This window comes from Anthonomus grandis, chromosome 3, assembly GCF_022605725.1.
Source record: "Anthonomus grandis grandis chromosome 3, icAntGran1.3, whole genome shotgun sequence".
Lineage (NCBI taxonomy): Eukaryota > Metazoa > Arthropoda > Insecta > Coleoptera > Curculionidae > Anthonomus > Anthonomus grandis.
The window spans coordinates 21384642-21399397 of NC_065548.1; the positions used below are offsets into that span (position 1 = coordinate 21384642).

Consider the following 14756-nt stretch of genomic DNA (forward strand, 5'->3'; position numbering starts at 1 on the left):
GCCATAGAATTGATTGTGTGTTTATTTTACTGATTTTTTTGTCCTCTATTTTAGAGGCCTCTCCTTTTTCTCATTATCTCCCCTATTCTCTGGTCTCTTCCTATTCTCTGGTTTCTTCTGGTCATCCCAATACTGTTGGAGACCGGCTGAAGTGAGCCTCAACACAGCCTGGACTGAGCATTGTACTGTGGCTCTGCGATTTTGGATTGGAACTTGCCTGAAATCGACTTGCCCATGTGGTCGTTACCCTGGTTGTAGCTGACTGGTTCCAGAGCTGTCGAGTTAAGCTACCTTAGCCAAAATACACAAGAGATTAGAGGACACGCAAGTTTTTGCACATTTTATTTTATTTTTCTCTATTGAACGGTTGATTTAGGGTTGGGGGTTGATTTATTAATTTGAATTTTATGGGTTTATTTTCTTTTATGTAAAACAAAAACGTTAAGGGGTTCTTGCTAAGTCTATTAACATTAACCTGAGGGTCTTCATTTGAGTCGAGCATCGACATAATTGGTTTTGACATTGAGCCTGGATCACCTTGTAAGGGATCGGCTACTTGCTACAAATAACATATTAGTCATAATGTTGGTTGTTGGTTAATAGGTTTTATTGCACCAACATACCATTAATAGGCTTTCAAATTCGAACCTTACTATTTAAAAGTTTTATTTAGATTAATGTGACTTGACTAGAGTTTGTAAACGGTATTTAGGGCCAGTGAGGTATTGTGAATTAGGCTCCAAACATATACTTCTTGTAAACAACACGTGATCACGTTTTGGATTTACCCCTTAAACAGTAGTTCAGTGCGGATTTGTTTTTTTTTCTTACTAATTCCTCGCCTTAAGCATACCTCAAGTAACTCTTAATTCTTTTATCAATTTTTTTTATTTACTTAAAATTACTACAGTATTACATTTTGAATAATTATCTAAATTTAAATATCTCAGTGGAATTTAATTTTTTTTATATAAATGGAAGTGACTATGTAAATTCTTGGATGATTATAACAATCTGGTGGAACTATGGATTGTTATTTGAGTTTTTCCCAAATTATTTTCAGCTTTTAGGGTCTAGGTACAAGCATAAATATAGGTCATCATTTTCTTGATTAAGGGGGGCTTATATTACCTATTTAATTATTAAAAATTAAATGAGGAGTTTAAAAATAATTTTTTTTTAAGAGAAGGCCGTGGCATAGTACTTTTTTCTCAAAAAATATTTAGTGCACAACCCATAATATGGACGCTCCATAATAAAATTACTCACTAATTGATTTAGACCAAAATACTAAATTAATTATTGCTTAAAATAGTGGCTATTTTATGCATGGGGTGTAATTTTATTTAAATATAAGTAAAAACTACGTGGTCTTTGTTATGTACGAACAAGAAATGAACGATCATGTTCTATTTTTGATAATACAATGTTAAAAAATGTAGATATGAAGTTCTACATTTTTTCTAATTTAGGACGGCAGTGTACTATCAAGATTTGGTGATCGTTAATTTTTGGCATGTTTTAGAGCAAAACTATATTAAACAATGCTAAAGAAGAAGTGACTCAAAGCAGAAAAGCTGTAGAATTATGCCAAATCGAGTTTACTTCAGTAAAAAAAGAGTGTGCCAACTTGGAGGCTGATCTTCGCGAGAGTACAAATACTATTATTAACCTAACAGAGCAGAAGAAAAAACTTGGAGCAGAAATACAAATGTACAAAGTCAACGAGGTATATTGTTATATTGTAAATGAAATATAGTAGAAAAATAAAAATCTTTTCTAGAAAAAGTTAACAGAGGACTTGGAGCAAGCTAGGCAAAAAGTCGAAAATACCAAACTAGAGTTGCGAAACTTCTACCAAGGACAATTAGAACTTATTGTGGAAAATAAAAGAAAGGAGATGCAAAGTCAGTTGGATAAAGAAAGACAAAACTGTTTGGAGGAGATTAAGAAAAAGGAACTGTCAATGGCGAAAACGGCGGCCAATCATATTAAAGAAATATCTGACAAGTAAGCAGTTTTATCTCTATGGTAATGGTGTGTTATTTTATTTCTATTATATTTAGGTGTGGATTAGAGATCAAACTATTAGAACAAAAGCATCAAGAAGAAATCAGGCTCTATCAAATGCAGCTCTCTCATGCCAACAAAGAATTGGAAACTCTTCAAAACAAATTGGCACATTTACCCGAAAAGCGGGCAGAAATTGCCAAACAATTACAGAAAGTAATGGAATCTCAGTGGAACGAGGCTCTAAAAATGATCAGTAGTAGTCCCTCTCCACTTAGCAATGACAATGGCGTAAGTATCGCGGAAACAGCAATTAATGTGATGCCCGTTTAACAAAACTTAATCTCAGGTAATACTGGAAATTTGGGCAGCAAGGAAACTCAAATAAATTTGTCCCATTGTCTCAATAAATATCGAAACGTTGCTCTAAACTGAGGTTTTTTGCCGCACAAATTACCACTATTACCCAAACTTATATCATGAAAACTTTCTGTTAATCGATATTTTAATCTCAATTTGTTATAGGCACTTTCAAATATGTTTTCGAGTAAAGCTTACTCGAATAAACCTCACAAAGTTTTAAGAAAGGAATTGGACCATGACTTTGACGTCATGTCTGACTACGATGAAACTCCTGTGTCAAGCCGAGGGCCGAAACAGACTGAGAGTGATATACAAAAATATATTAACATGGTAAGTTTGAGTTTTCTAAATTTGCATTTGTAACTTTTGCATTTTTTCCCAATAAATACCCAAATTTCACTCTTATTCAGTAACACATTATGTTTATTTAATGAATTCCAAGCATCTGTGTTAACTGAGAGAAAAAAATACTTTGAAACGTGAACAATATTTTTAGAGTCGAAATAACATACTTGTTTGGTGCTTGAAAAAATACTTTTAAAAATACGTCTTGTTACTGCCCTTTATTTTATGTTTTATGTGGATTTTTTATTTCTCAAAATTAGAGCCTCTATTGTGAAAGAGTACAGCTATAGTTCAGTTCAGAGATTTATTAAAATCTTTGATGTGCCGCGAATAGTCCGTGTGCCGGTGTTGCTTGTATTATCACATGACATGCATGTTTAAATCGCAAAATTTTATGTGGAAAGAGTCATAAAGTAATATTCTAAGCGATATTTAATCATTTGATTAAATAAATAAATGTTTTAAGTATTTTTTTAAGAATTTATAAATTTGATTCGTAAAATTTGACTACATGCGCCCAGGTACTATTTTGTTAGACGTCTGACCTCAGTCACAGCCGTGCACTCAAGCGTGAAAAGTTGCACAGGTCCGGCCTTAAAATTTATTATTTAAAACCTTATTATTCGGGATTTTTGGGTTTAGTTTTATTAAGTTAGAAATTCAGGATAGTTAATAGCAAGATAATATTTAATTTAACTATAAGATTTAAGTACGTAAAATGAGTACCCAAAAATTTTTAATTGAAAAAATGTAATTTAATAAGTTTAATTTTTAGCGCCATCAGTGGGGTGTTTATAACAAGTGATGAGAGAATAGGTGGTACGAATAACTTAGGCCCATTTATTCTGTTGATTAAGGCATTAAAGATTTACTTTTTGACACAAAAGGGTAAAATGTTATGGTTTGTCTTCAAATTTTATATATTTTCTTTTTTCGGTATTGAGATTTATTTTTACTTGGTGGTGATTATTAATGGGGATTTTGGCTGCCATATTCAATGTCCTTTATTATTGTTTTTTTTTTAATAATACATATGGATATTATTATATTAAAATACTCATGAAAACCCCTATCTCTATAGTAAGTAAGTATACTGGATCCTAAAACTACAGTGAGGATACTAAATACTTTAATAAATTTTATAAAACCACTCTTTTGAATCTGGCCCAAAGAGTTAATACAATTTTCTAAATTCTGTTTTTTTGCCTTTGTTCTTTAGCAGTTTCTTCCATTAAGGAAGGAAACAGTTTCTCTGTTGCCACTATGGATTCCAACTTCATCTCGCACATCAGCATATGGATATTAAAGCATTACATTATATATACTTTATTGTGTTGCTGAAGGACAACCAGGGGTAATAAGCTGAAAAAAACAAAACTTTAAACTTGTTTAATTAATAAAAATAAGATTTTCTTACTATGGCAAAAAGGGACTTCTTCCCAGAGAATGGAAATCATACATCAATCATAAATGTATCAAACCATGTTTCGGCTAAATAATATATGGATCTTTCTTCCTCCCAACATTTTTAAATTTTCTTCAAATATTCTACACACTACCGGACAATTCCATTACAGCAGCTCTTTTTTTAACCATCTTAAGCTTAAATCCAAGTTTTATCAGGTATCTCCGCAAGGTTGAGACTGAGAAATGTTTGTCCCTTGCCGATAAGGTGTCCTTAACCATCTCTATGGTCAGAAATACAAAAACCTAATTGTTTTTGTATTTCGAATACACAACTTTCCTTAGCAATTTGGCAATATCCGTGTCAAGTCCCTTTGATTGTCCTGCATGTTTCCTCTTTATTCTGTCTTTAATCCCTTTTTTACAGGCATATTGTACTATAGGGAACCCCTGTTAAAAACGCTGTTTTTTGCAAAGCACTACAATCATTTGTGAACTGAGGATCATTCCTTAGATTGTTATAGACATTTAGATAAATTTGTTTGGCGTCTGTACTTAAACAATTACGTTTTAAAAGTGACTAAATTTTCCCCTGTAGCTTCTATTTCCCTTGCTTCTTTTTGCTTCCTCAACACTAGAATGAACTATCAGAACTATGTAAGTCTAAATCACTGTCCGGATCACTCTTATTGTTTTCATCACAAATGTTATTGTCTTTCTTGTGCACCCACGGTCTCCATAAGCCCGCACAAACACTTTCCCCTTCATTTGCCAAATTTTCCTGCCTATTTTCCCAGGGTCGGAATATTTTAAGGTCTTTAGGTATAATACCAAAACAAATCCGCAAATACTAATATAAAAAAATACTTCCTCACAGTAAAAACTGCAAAAAATTTAGACGAATACAGGCCAAATTCTAAATTCTCCACATTCATAAACGTGTAAAAAAAAGCAAAACCGGCAAAACCTATCAAATAATAATAACCTCCACATGACCCCCCATGAAGGTGATAGGCCCATCCAACAACTATTTTAAAGGCGATAGACCCATCCTTAAAGATCTCTTTAAAAACAGGTCAAAAGTAATACAAAAACAGCTTAAAATTTATTTGGGTACGGCCCCGTAATTCTCAAAATCAGTGGGACAGAAAGAGATACACAATAACTTGCTCAGCCTAAAGTAGGAATCGCACTAGGTTTGGCTAAAAAGAGGTGACAAGTCTGTGAGTGCTGGAAGTGTTTAAAATATTTTGTAAGATGCTTGGATTTTATGGCGGTCAATTTTTTGATATTATTTTCTTGTGATATTATTTTCTTTCTAAAAATGGACATTTTTGAAAGAAAATAAAAAAATAGATAAAACATGGGGTTTTACGTATATTTAACATGATTTTATAGATAGACAATATAAAATATTGCCATTTAAACATGTATATCATGCGACAATAAATACGACATAGGCACATGGACTAGTTAGTGCGGCATCTGCGACACATCAAAGATTCTAATAGATCTCTGAACTGGACTTGAAACAAATTTTGGATTAAGACTTACTCTCTTGTTGCTTAACATCTGCTCTTGCAACTAACTGTGTATGTTTATCACGAACTTCTACGTTTTGAGTGCATCGACCGTTCTTTAAATCGAGTTCCTTCACATTGAATTGGACACTATTGTGAAATGGCATTTACACTAGCCAATGAAGAGTAGGTCGACATTATCTTCACGTGTGGACGAGCTGACGATTATGGAGCATATTGGAGTTTACCAAACTTAAACTTCTGTGGAGTACAATTATAAAAACCTAATTCAAATAAAATGATCTTAATTTTTTTTTAAATAAAAATCTCACTCTAAAAAATAATCAAAATATGTCGAACAGGGCTTTAATTCAGTGACATCTCGTGAAGGGCGTGCTATATTAATTTAGACTTTATTTTCTTTGTCTTGCGAATTGTGCAAGTAATTTGAAATATCATTAAGGGATATAGTGCGTACTTAAGCGGTTGATTTGTTCGCTAGAGGCTAATGTCTGTCTAAATTTATTTCTAAGATGATCAATTTTGGTGTTAAAAGTTCAAAAGCAGTATTAAATATTAGCAGTTTTTTTTTTTAATTTAGGGTACCCATTTTGTAGTATGCATTGTTAGCAAGATACCCCAAACAGTTCAGAAGATTGCCAGTTTTTACTCTATACATATTCGCGTATTGTAAAATGATTGTAATAAATATAAATATACCTATAAATGTTTCGCATTATTTTCTAAAACGTCGAAATGTTAGTGCAATATGAATGTCGTATTTAAAAAAATTAAGATGTCCAAAATTTTCTTAGTTTTACAATGTTTTTTCAAATTAGAAATTAATCTTTATCTAAAATTTTTATTTTTATTAAAAACATAATAATTTACTATACAGGGTGTCCAGTTTATGTACAAAAAAATATTGGAAACTGTTAAAGATACAGGGTGAACTAAACGAGGAAAAAGATATGCAGTCAAGTCCCTATAAATAATCTCCCATCTACTTCTTTGAACTCGGAATAGTGCCCAACAGAAAAACGAAAGTTGGCTTCGGCCTCATTCGACATAGCAGGCCCAGATTATTTTTTACTTTATTTTCAAATTCAAGCTCATTTCTTACCCCCATTTTGAAAATTTTGGTATTGTATATTTTATAATAAACAAGATATAACAAATTTTATAAAACGCGGTTTTTTATTTTTTTCCTTTTATATTCATTGCTATTCCGAGTTCAAAGAAGTAGATGAGATTATTTATAGGCACTTGATTCAGCAACCTTTTCCTCTTTTGGTCCAGCCTGTATCTTTAACAGTTTAACAAAATATAATTTTAACGCAAGAAAGTTAAATATTTATTAATTATTTTGCAGCTACTTGATAAACCTCCCGGACAGCCTCTGGCTGGCTCTGAAAACCCTGGAGTTGCACAAAACCAGGAAAGAGCCAGCTGGCATCCTGGCGTAAGTATGTAAACATTTTCTATTTACAAAAAAAACATTTGGTTAGAATGTTTTAAATAGAGTGATTATTGAGAAAAAAATCCATAACATACATCCAAGTAGAAAAGACATTTAAGTATACCTTCCAAATAATCTTTTACTGTTTTTTTTATTAATGACACTATCATCAAAACGCCTTTTTTTTAAATTGGATCATTTCAAGTATTAAAAAGATAGCATTGGCAGGACCAAACATTTGGCGGTACTAGATTTTGAGACCGTCAAATGTTAGATGTTGAGATCGATTCTAGACGAAAATATGAAATTAGAGTATCAATCTCTACTATTTTAATACTTTATTTTCTTATTAGGGCTATTTTTCATATTTGCACCTATACTTACGGTGATTACCAGAGTATAGGAAAAAGAGCCTTTAAAAGAAAAGTTGATTCTCTTTGAATATCTTTAAGTCTGTTTAAACAATTTTTAAATAAGGTCGAACTAATACTACTGTTTTTTCTATTTTATTATTCACTATAGAATATATAGAATATCTACCAAAAAAAGAAATATCGGAAGATTTTTTTTTCTCATAATTTTTACACCAAATATATTGACATTCAAATCTTTGATCAAACTTCACCTCTCCAAATGGTCGTCCACTGTTTAAAACATTTTTAAAATTCACTTATCGGGACGTTCTTTAGTCTTTTTAGTGATTTTTCTTTAATCTCCTCCACAGTGACGAAACGCTTTCATTTTATGTTTCTTTTGAATTTAGAAATCCGGTAAGAAGGGCAACCGAATTTAGTCAAAAGCTGCTACAGATAAGGCCGTGTGGATCGACTCCTTGTCATGAAGTGAGAACCAGGCGTAGGTGGGCTGGGATGTGCTCCCTTTTACTATATTCCAGGGATCACAGAATTCGTTCGTTTTCCTTCCTTCTTGACGTTAACAAGCGTTCTGATTAGTCCGGGTTGGTTTTTAATTATAATTTATCCATTTTTAAAACGTCAAAAACCAATCGTAGACTCCGGTTTTACTTAGGGCAGCTTCCCATAAGCAGTATTGTTCTGCGTCCAATTTCCTCAAGACGAAACAAAATTTTTTAGACGAGCGTTGCTCTCGACAATTCTGCGACCACTTTACATATTTTACTGTGGAGATGTCTAAAAGAAAAAGTTTTTATTGATATTCCCTTATGAAATACAGGGTGAGGCGGGATGAACGTGCCAAACTCCAACTTAGTATTGTACTCGTGAAAATAAATATTAAAAACTAATATATGTAGCGCGTAATTAAAATGTTTTAAGTATACCGCTTCTTATCACAAATGCTTTAGCTACCGATTGTTGGGTTAGTTTTGTTGTTCTGACCTGTGTTAGTATCAGTGTTGGTGTGTTTAACGCGTTTATTTTCGAGTTTGTACGATTAAAGTAGTATAAAATATATCTATTCCAATTTAGAATATACAAATATGTAAACAAAAACCTCTCGCAGCTAAAGTAGAATGTGTTTAGAGGTTAATGGTGGTATTTTTGAACATTTGTTAAAACAGCGCCATAATTAAGACCATGTCAATGTAGGAAATTTTATTCGTTTGTATAATTACAGCTTATTTTGAAAACAAATGAGAATGGCATAAGAACATATGGGTTTTTTAAAATTATTTTCACCTGTACAAATTGCACAATACTTACCTGGAGTTTAGTGTGTTCCTCCCGACCCTGTATATTATGGTCTCTACAGATTTGATTTCGAATGCGACTCAGAAAAAAACTATTTAAAGAGTATTATGCTATTGTAATAAATTCTTATTGGAAAGTTAAAGACTTCTCGTTTTAATAAAAAGTATCCAAGAGTCCATTGAAAAAAAGTAAACTTGGTCTTATTTTTCGCTGTGCAAACGGCGAAGAGGATAATCATTTTTTGTTGCAAAAGTCACCCTATAAAAGAAAAAAATGTTAACCTTTTTCACAACCGAAATTAAATGGCTTAAAATCCAAAATCAATGTTTTTTGCAATATACAGGGTGTTTTTTTAATATTGCGACAAAATTGAGGGTGCTTGGACGAAATCAATCAACATCTGTCTTAAACGCCTTAGATTTTTATGAATTTTAGAGACATTGAAACAAGTTGAAAGAAAAAACTTACTTTTTTCGATAAATCTTGATACACCTCTAGGTATTTTTCTGAAAATTGGTACGCACTTTTCAAGCGTATAATCAGTAGTATTTTTCCCATACACAATTTTTATATTCGCCGTTGGTGTTCATGCGAACTTTGAACTAAATATTTTTGTTAAATAAAAGGGTATATGTAGTAAATAACAATAGTAAGGATATAATAATGTGTAGTAAAGAAAATAAGAATGCGAAAAATAAGATTTTAAAAGTATACCATTTTGCTATGGGTAGAAGTAACGACCTAATATTCTAGGACTATAAAGCATTCAGTGGGAGCTTTTAAACGATGTATCGCATGACCTCCTTTTCTATTTAATTTTATTTTTCAAAATGACGTATCGCCGCCATTTTGAAGTTTTCCAAAATGAGCTAGGGACCAAAAAGTAGTATTTAAGTTGCTAATGATGTGTGCAAAATTTCAAATTTATATATAAACGCATTCAAACGATAAAAGGAGGGGGAGAACAATTAAGAGCCGCGCTGTATAGGCCTTTGACGCCATTGAGGTTTGTTGGCTTTCTTCGATAGGATTTCCTTGTGTGACTGGAATATAACTACACTGTCCGACTCTGCGCAAAATGTTAACACACTTTTATGTACATATGCAATATCTACCTTACTCCACTAGATTAAAAGATTTTTTAATTTGACTTATGAGAATACTTTTGTATGTTATCAAGATATGATTTTTTTCTAATATTTATGGTAACACCTATGGCTATAGATGCAAATAAAACAAAAATAAGCCTGTATGCACCAATAATTGATGAATATATCACAAAGTTTCATTGCCCTAAAAATTCTTATTATAATTCATTTCTAGGACCTCGAAAGAACAAATAAATACGAATCATCTACTACTCTTAAGGCAGGAACAAGGGACCCGAAATTTGACAAACCTCCTTGGAAGTGATTAATGCCAAATAGTTATTTGTAAGAATCAATATTTTTATTTATATTTTTACATTTTTAAAGCAATAAAAGTTTTTTTTAGTTTTTTCTTTATTGACTGACAGAAATATCCATAAATTAAAACACTCGTTTTATTTTTTGGTCTTTTATTGAATGCAAAAAGTTGTGTTATTCAACACAGCAGATAAATAAGAACAAAAATGTGTTTTTCAACAAATTCCTAAGAGCACCTGACAAATCTTACTTTACGTAAATGTAAATATTTAAACCGTTACATTATTTACATCAATAAGTCTTACATTTAAAATGAAAAAAATAACCAGTATCAAGTGTTACCTTTTCAGCACTGCAAACTAGAACAAACCTTAAAAATATATATAAATAAAATACATTATATATCTTTAAAACTAAAAACTTACGATTCGAGTAGGCGCAACTTGTGAAAAACTAGAAAGTTAGTCGCGATTTTCCCCTTGTACGTACAATTTCGATTCACTAAAAACACTGAGCAGTCTTGTAATTAATTAATGGACGAATTTACGACACGAGTATAAAAATTTTCTCCGCACTAAAATTTAAATAAAATCAATCTGTTCATCTCTACCGAATTAACTTAAAAGGTGCTAAAAAATAAAAACAAAATTAAGTAATGCCGCTTTGCAATAACACACAGCAAGAGATGAACCCCCTAAACTATCACACAAAACCTCCTAAAATGCGCAAGAAAAAAACTTAATAAGGGTGTCCTAAATTCGCCCCACGATGTAGAAAAATGGCGATTCACAGAACCAAGACAGTCCGTTGTCTCATCTAGGGACGGGCAGATGACCACCCTGTTTTATTTTCACTACTCCGGGAAATTTGTACACGTTAATCTTGGTAGCTGACCGAGAAACAAAATCAAGGAAATTAAATAGTCTTCTTCAGTATATATATCGTTTCCGTATTTGCGCGCCGCCGGGAACAAGTGCTTTTTTTGGTGCAATGGTACAAACATTATTTTAAATTAATTATAATTAATTCAATTTCAATTATAACTTTTAGTTAATCTATTATTTTTTTTTTAACATACTTTTCTCTATTTCAAAGTAATCGGAAAAATCAGAGAGCAGGGTGTTTGCAGCATAGTTGGGTCAAATCACGTATGTCGCATTTTTTTATTTCATAATTGGAGATAACTCAGAATTTTGAATTAAACACAAAAAGTTTTAGGCAGTGCAGAAAAAAGAAGACACGTCCAACCGTTTTTAAGGTTTAGGTTCTTCTTATATGGCAAGTCTTATTTTTATATCAGATTTGAAAAATACGCAAAATCTTACGAAGAAATTGTTTTCAAGTCACAAACTCAAAAGTTGTTGGGCAGAGGTCGTTAACATATTTTTCAAAAAGCCGCGACCTCAATACCGTTTTTAAGGACAAAGTGATTTATGTATATCCGTTATGTTTATACCGGATTCGAAATGAATCCAAAATTTCACTTTTGTCTCACGGTCTCAATGTTTGAGACAAAACTTGTCAGGAACGGAAATTGATAACCTAAACGCAGCCATTTTAATGATAATAGTAATAATAATAAACACTTTTATTTGAATTTAAAACCTTTTTACCACTTTAACTACAAAAAACAAAAGACTCCACAAGAATTGTTTTTTATATAATGCATTATTTAGAAATTCCTACCGTGCGTCATATGAACATTTAAGTGTTAAGATTGAAAAAAACCTTTTTTGAAGAGTATCTTTCTAAAAATCAAACCTCAAATATCACGAAAAATTACTAGGTAAAGAGGTTGCAAACAATGTGTTGCAATGTTTTCGAGAATAAATATATTGAAAGGTCGAGTTAAGTTAAACTAGTAATCATGTCTGGGATAGTTTAATATAAAGGGGACTTTATACAAAGTGCGATGCTCTGGAACTACCCCGTCCCAGAAAACTTATGACCAAAGTATTTTTACTGTTTTTAACCTCCTGTCAGAGCTAATCATACGCGTTCGCAAATTTAATCTTTATGTAATCTTGATACACAATTATGTTTATATAAAATTTTGCGTACCATTCAAATTCGGTATAATAAATTTACCATATAAAAAATCACCTTGAAAACGGCTTTAAGGTCAAAGTAGTTAGACCCATGCTTGGATCTTCTTTGCCTTCGAATTTTTTGTCTAAAACTGACTTTCCTATTATCTCTAAAATTTAAAAAATCGATTAAATAATAAAAACATTATTAAATGAGGTAGTTAGGAGAAAGGGGAAATACTCTAAGTAATCAATAAACAAATTCGCTTTGCCCATCTTAGACTTTTTTACTACGTGAAATCTAAAGTTCAGGGTAAGAAATAATGAACAAATCATTATATAAGAAATAATGATTTGTTAGCAGACGAAAGTACCTTTTAGTGTAAAAAAAGGTCGTAAGGTCGTACACTGTGCAACTTTGTTACAATTTAGTTGACTCTGTACACTTATCGTTCATTAAGTCTTAGCGGGCATACAATTGAATGTGATCTACCTTGTTAGATTTTTTTGCCTTTAACATAAGTCGTACAAAGAAATGTATAAAATAACAAATGAAGATTATTAAACTTTCTACAATTTACCTTCTGGGAGCGAAGCTATATAACAACGGGAGACAATCAGGGCAAAAAAAAATCATGAGTCAAAAGAAAACCAATTATTTGACGCCCTCTAAGTTTCTTCCCATTGTACAGCTTCATTTCCGTAAAGTTAATTGTAGAGCATTTACTTATCATTTTTTGCTTTGTAAATTTTACTGTATTGCTTGTCTCGGTAAATCAAATACAGAATATCATAAAAAACGTCAAGAGAGCAGACACATTTTCGTTTTTTTGGCATAGACCACAAACGGCCAAAAAAACCAACGGCTGCAGGATTTGTTCAAACTTACACACCTTTTTGATGACTACTAATTTATTATTTTGATACATTCGTTATATCTGCCTTGAAAAATAAATAACATATGCGTCAGGCTCTTAACCCAAAACTAAGGCAGTTCTATTCCTATTTTTTTTGATAGTGTGAAAAGATACATTTAACTTAGATGCCACAGAACAAATATAAGCTAGATACATTCACGTACACACTTGCTAAGCTAGTCAAATTAGTAATAAATCAATTTAAAACCATCTTTATACCAATTTGCACCAACTAAACGAGCACCCGTTCCCTTACCTGCTTCAACGGACGCGCATTTTTTGATAAAACTAGTAGAAGTTTAATGATCCAGTGTGGTAGGAGATGGTCTGGCTGGTTCTAGGCAGACGTGCCGTTGACCAGGGGTTCATTGGGTCGGTCGTTGCGTCGCGGTGGTCTGTTGGTTCGGGGTTTTCCATTGCCGTTGGGTGGGGGAGCCGATGCGCCATTTTGCTTGGGGTAACCGTTATTGATTGGCGGCAGGTCTACCGGAGGGTCCGTATGATTGGGTACTGCAACAAAGAATGGTTTTAAGTTGAAATTTGGTAGAGAACGACGGTTTCCTTTTTATGGAAAACGACTTTTGCACTGTTATGTATCGAGGAATGGAATGGACTTATGTTGGCCCATTTTAGCGGCAGCACGCTTTTCTGAGCAGCACCACATTCGTAAATTAGTGTTATTTAAAATCCTCTGTTTTTCTAGGGGAAAGCGGAACAATGAAGCACAGTGAGTTGGAAAAAACAGGACACCATAACAAGAAAGGAAAAATACAGATTGGGCATAGAGTTCAATACTGCACAAGCATCAACTTCATCTCCCGAGAAGAATTCTTTAACAAAGACTACCATTAACTCAATTAGCCTTGTCACATGTAAAGGGGCCATTACAAGTATACCAACAGAATCTCAAAAGATGACCTGAAATTAAGTCAACGAAAGCAAACCTGTTCACTCGATATTCTTCAGGCTCGAAGATTAAATAAAAGATCTGAAAAGCAGGGTAAAGTGGAATACATCGCAACACAATCGATAGTGTTAATCTTCACATGAAAAACAAATATATAGAGCGAAAGTAAATATATGCTGGTCCAGTTCTTTTATGCCGAAATTGCGGAAGATATGGACATGTTAAAAATATATGCAGAAGTAGGGAAAGATGCGGCAAATGTGTAGAAAAACATGAAAAAGAGGAATGTACAGTAGAGTCTGATCTGTGTACTGTCACTTCCATGACACCATCTACCCACAGATAAGGACTTAAAATTCAGCAGCTCATGGCATTTTAAAACCTAACATTTTACGGAGCCAGAAATAGAGTACCTAAGAAATATGACATTGCCAACAGAAAACAACAAAAAACCAACAATCCAAAAAAAAAACAAAATATTTAACGAATTAAATACAAATACAGCCAAGAAAACTACCCAAAACTGATTGATTGCCAACATCCGGAAAACCTGATACTGCACCAAAACAATTGGAAATTTTAAACAAATTAATCAATTAACCAATTTAATCTTAAATAAATACTTTAATTACCGATTACTAAAAAGCGGTTATAAAGAAATAGATGCAACAACAAAAAATATAGAAATGGAGTGAAGAAAACTGAGTTCAATTCCAAGTCCATCCACA

At 32.5% G+C, this 14756-nt stretch overlaps 2 protein-coding genes across 7 annotated transcripts in view; one reads left to right on the forward strand and one right to left on the reverse strand.

Annotated features, from left to right (window-relative positions):
* Nucleotides 1–10267, forward strand: part of LOC126734566 (rho-associated protein kinase 1) — a 31088-nt gene extending 20821 nt beyond the window's left edge. For 4 of the 6 annotated variants that reach the window (XM_050438252.1, XM_050438255.1, XM_050438251.1 and 1 more), the window contains 6 exons: nucleotides 1526–1729; nucleotides 1784–2010; nucleotides 2067–2301; nucleotides 2536–2703; nucleotides 7015–7104; nucleotides 10095–10267. In XM_050438252.1, the coding sequence (XP_050294209.1) occupies nucleotides 1526–1729; nucleotides 1784–2010; nucleotides 2067–2301; nucleotides 2536–2703; nucleotides 7015–7104; nucleotides 10095–10184 (1014 nt within the window). In that variant the 3' untranslated portion in view covers nucleotides 10185–10267. Of the gene's footprint in view, nucleotides 1–1525; nucleotides 1730–1783; nucleotides 2011–2066; nucleotides 2302–2535; nucleotides 2704–6243; nucleotides 6380–7014; nucleotides 7109–10094 lie in introns of those variants that run through there. The other 2 variants (XM_050438253.1, XM_050438254.1) reach the window with 2 other exon arrangements.
* A 45-nt stretch (nucleotides 10268–10312) lies between these two features.
* LOC126734567 (RNA-binding protein FXR1) overlaps nucleotides 10313–14756 on the reverse strand; it is a 46868-nt gene continuing 42424 nt past the window's right edge. Inside the window, exon 13 of the mRNA XM_050438257.1 lies at nucleotides 10313–13631. Within this exon, the coding sequence (XP_050294214.1) occupies nucleotides 13459–13631 (173 nt within the window). The 3' untranslated portion in view covers nucleotides 10313–13458. The remainder of the gene's footprint in view (nucleotides 13632–14756) is intronic.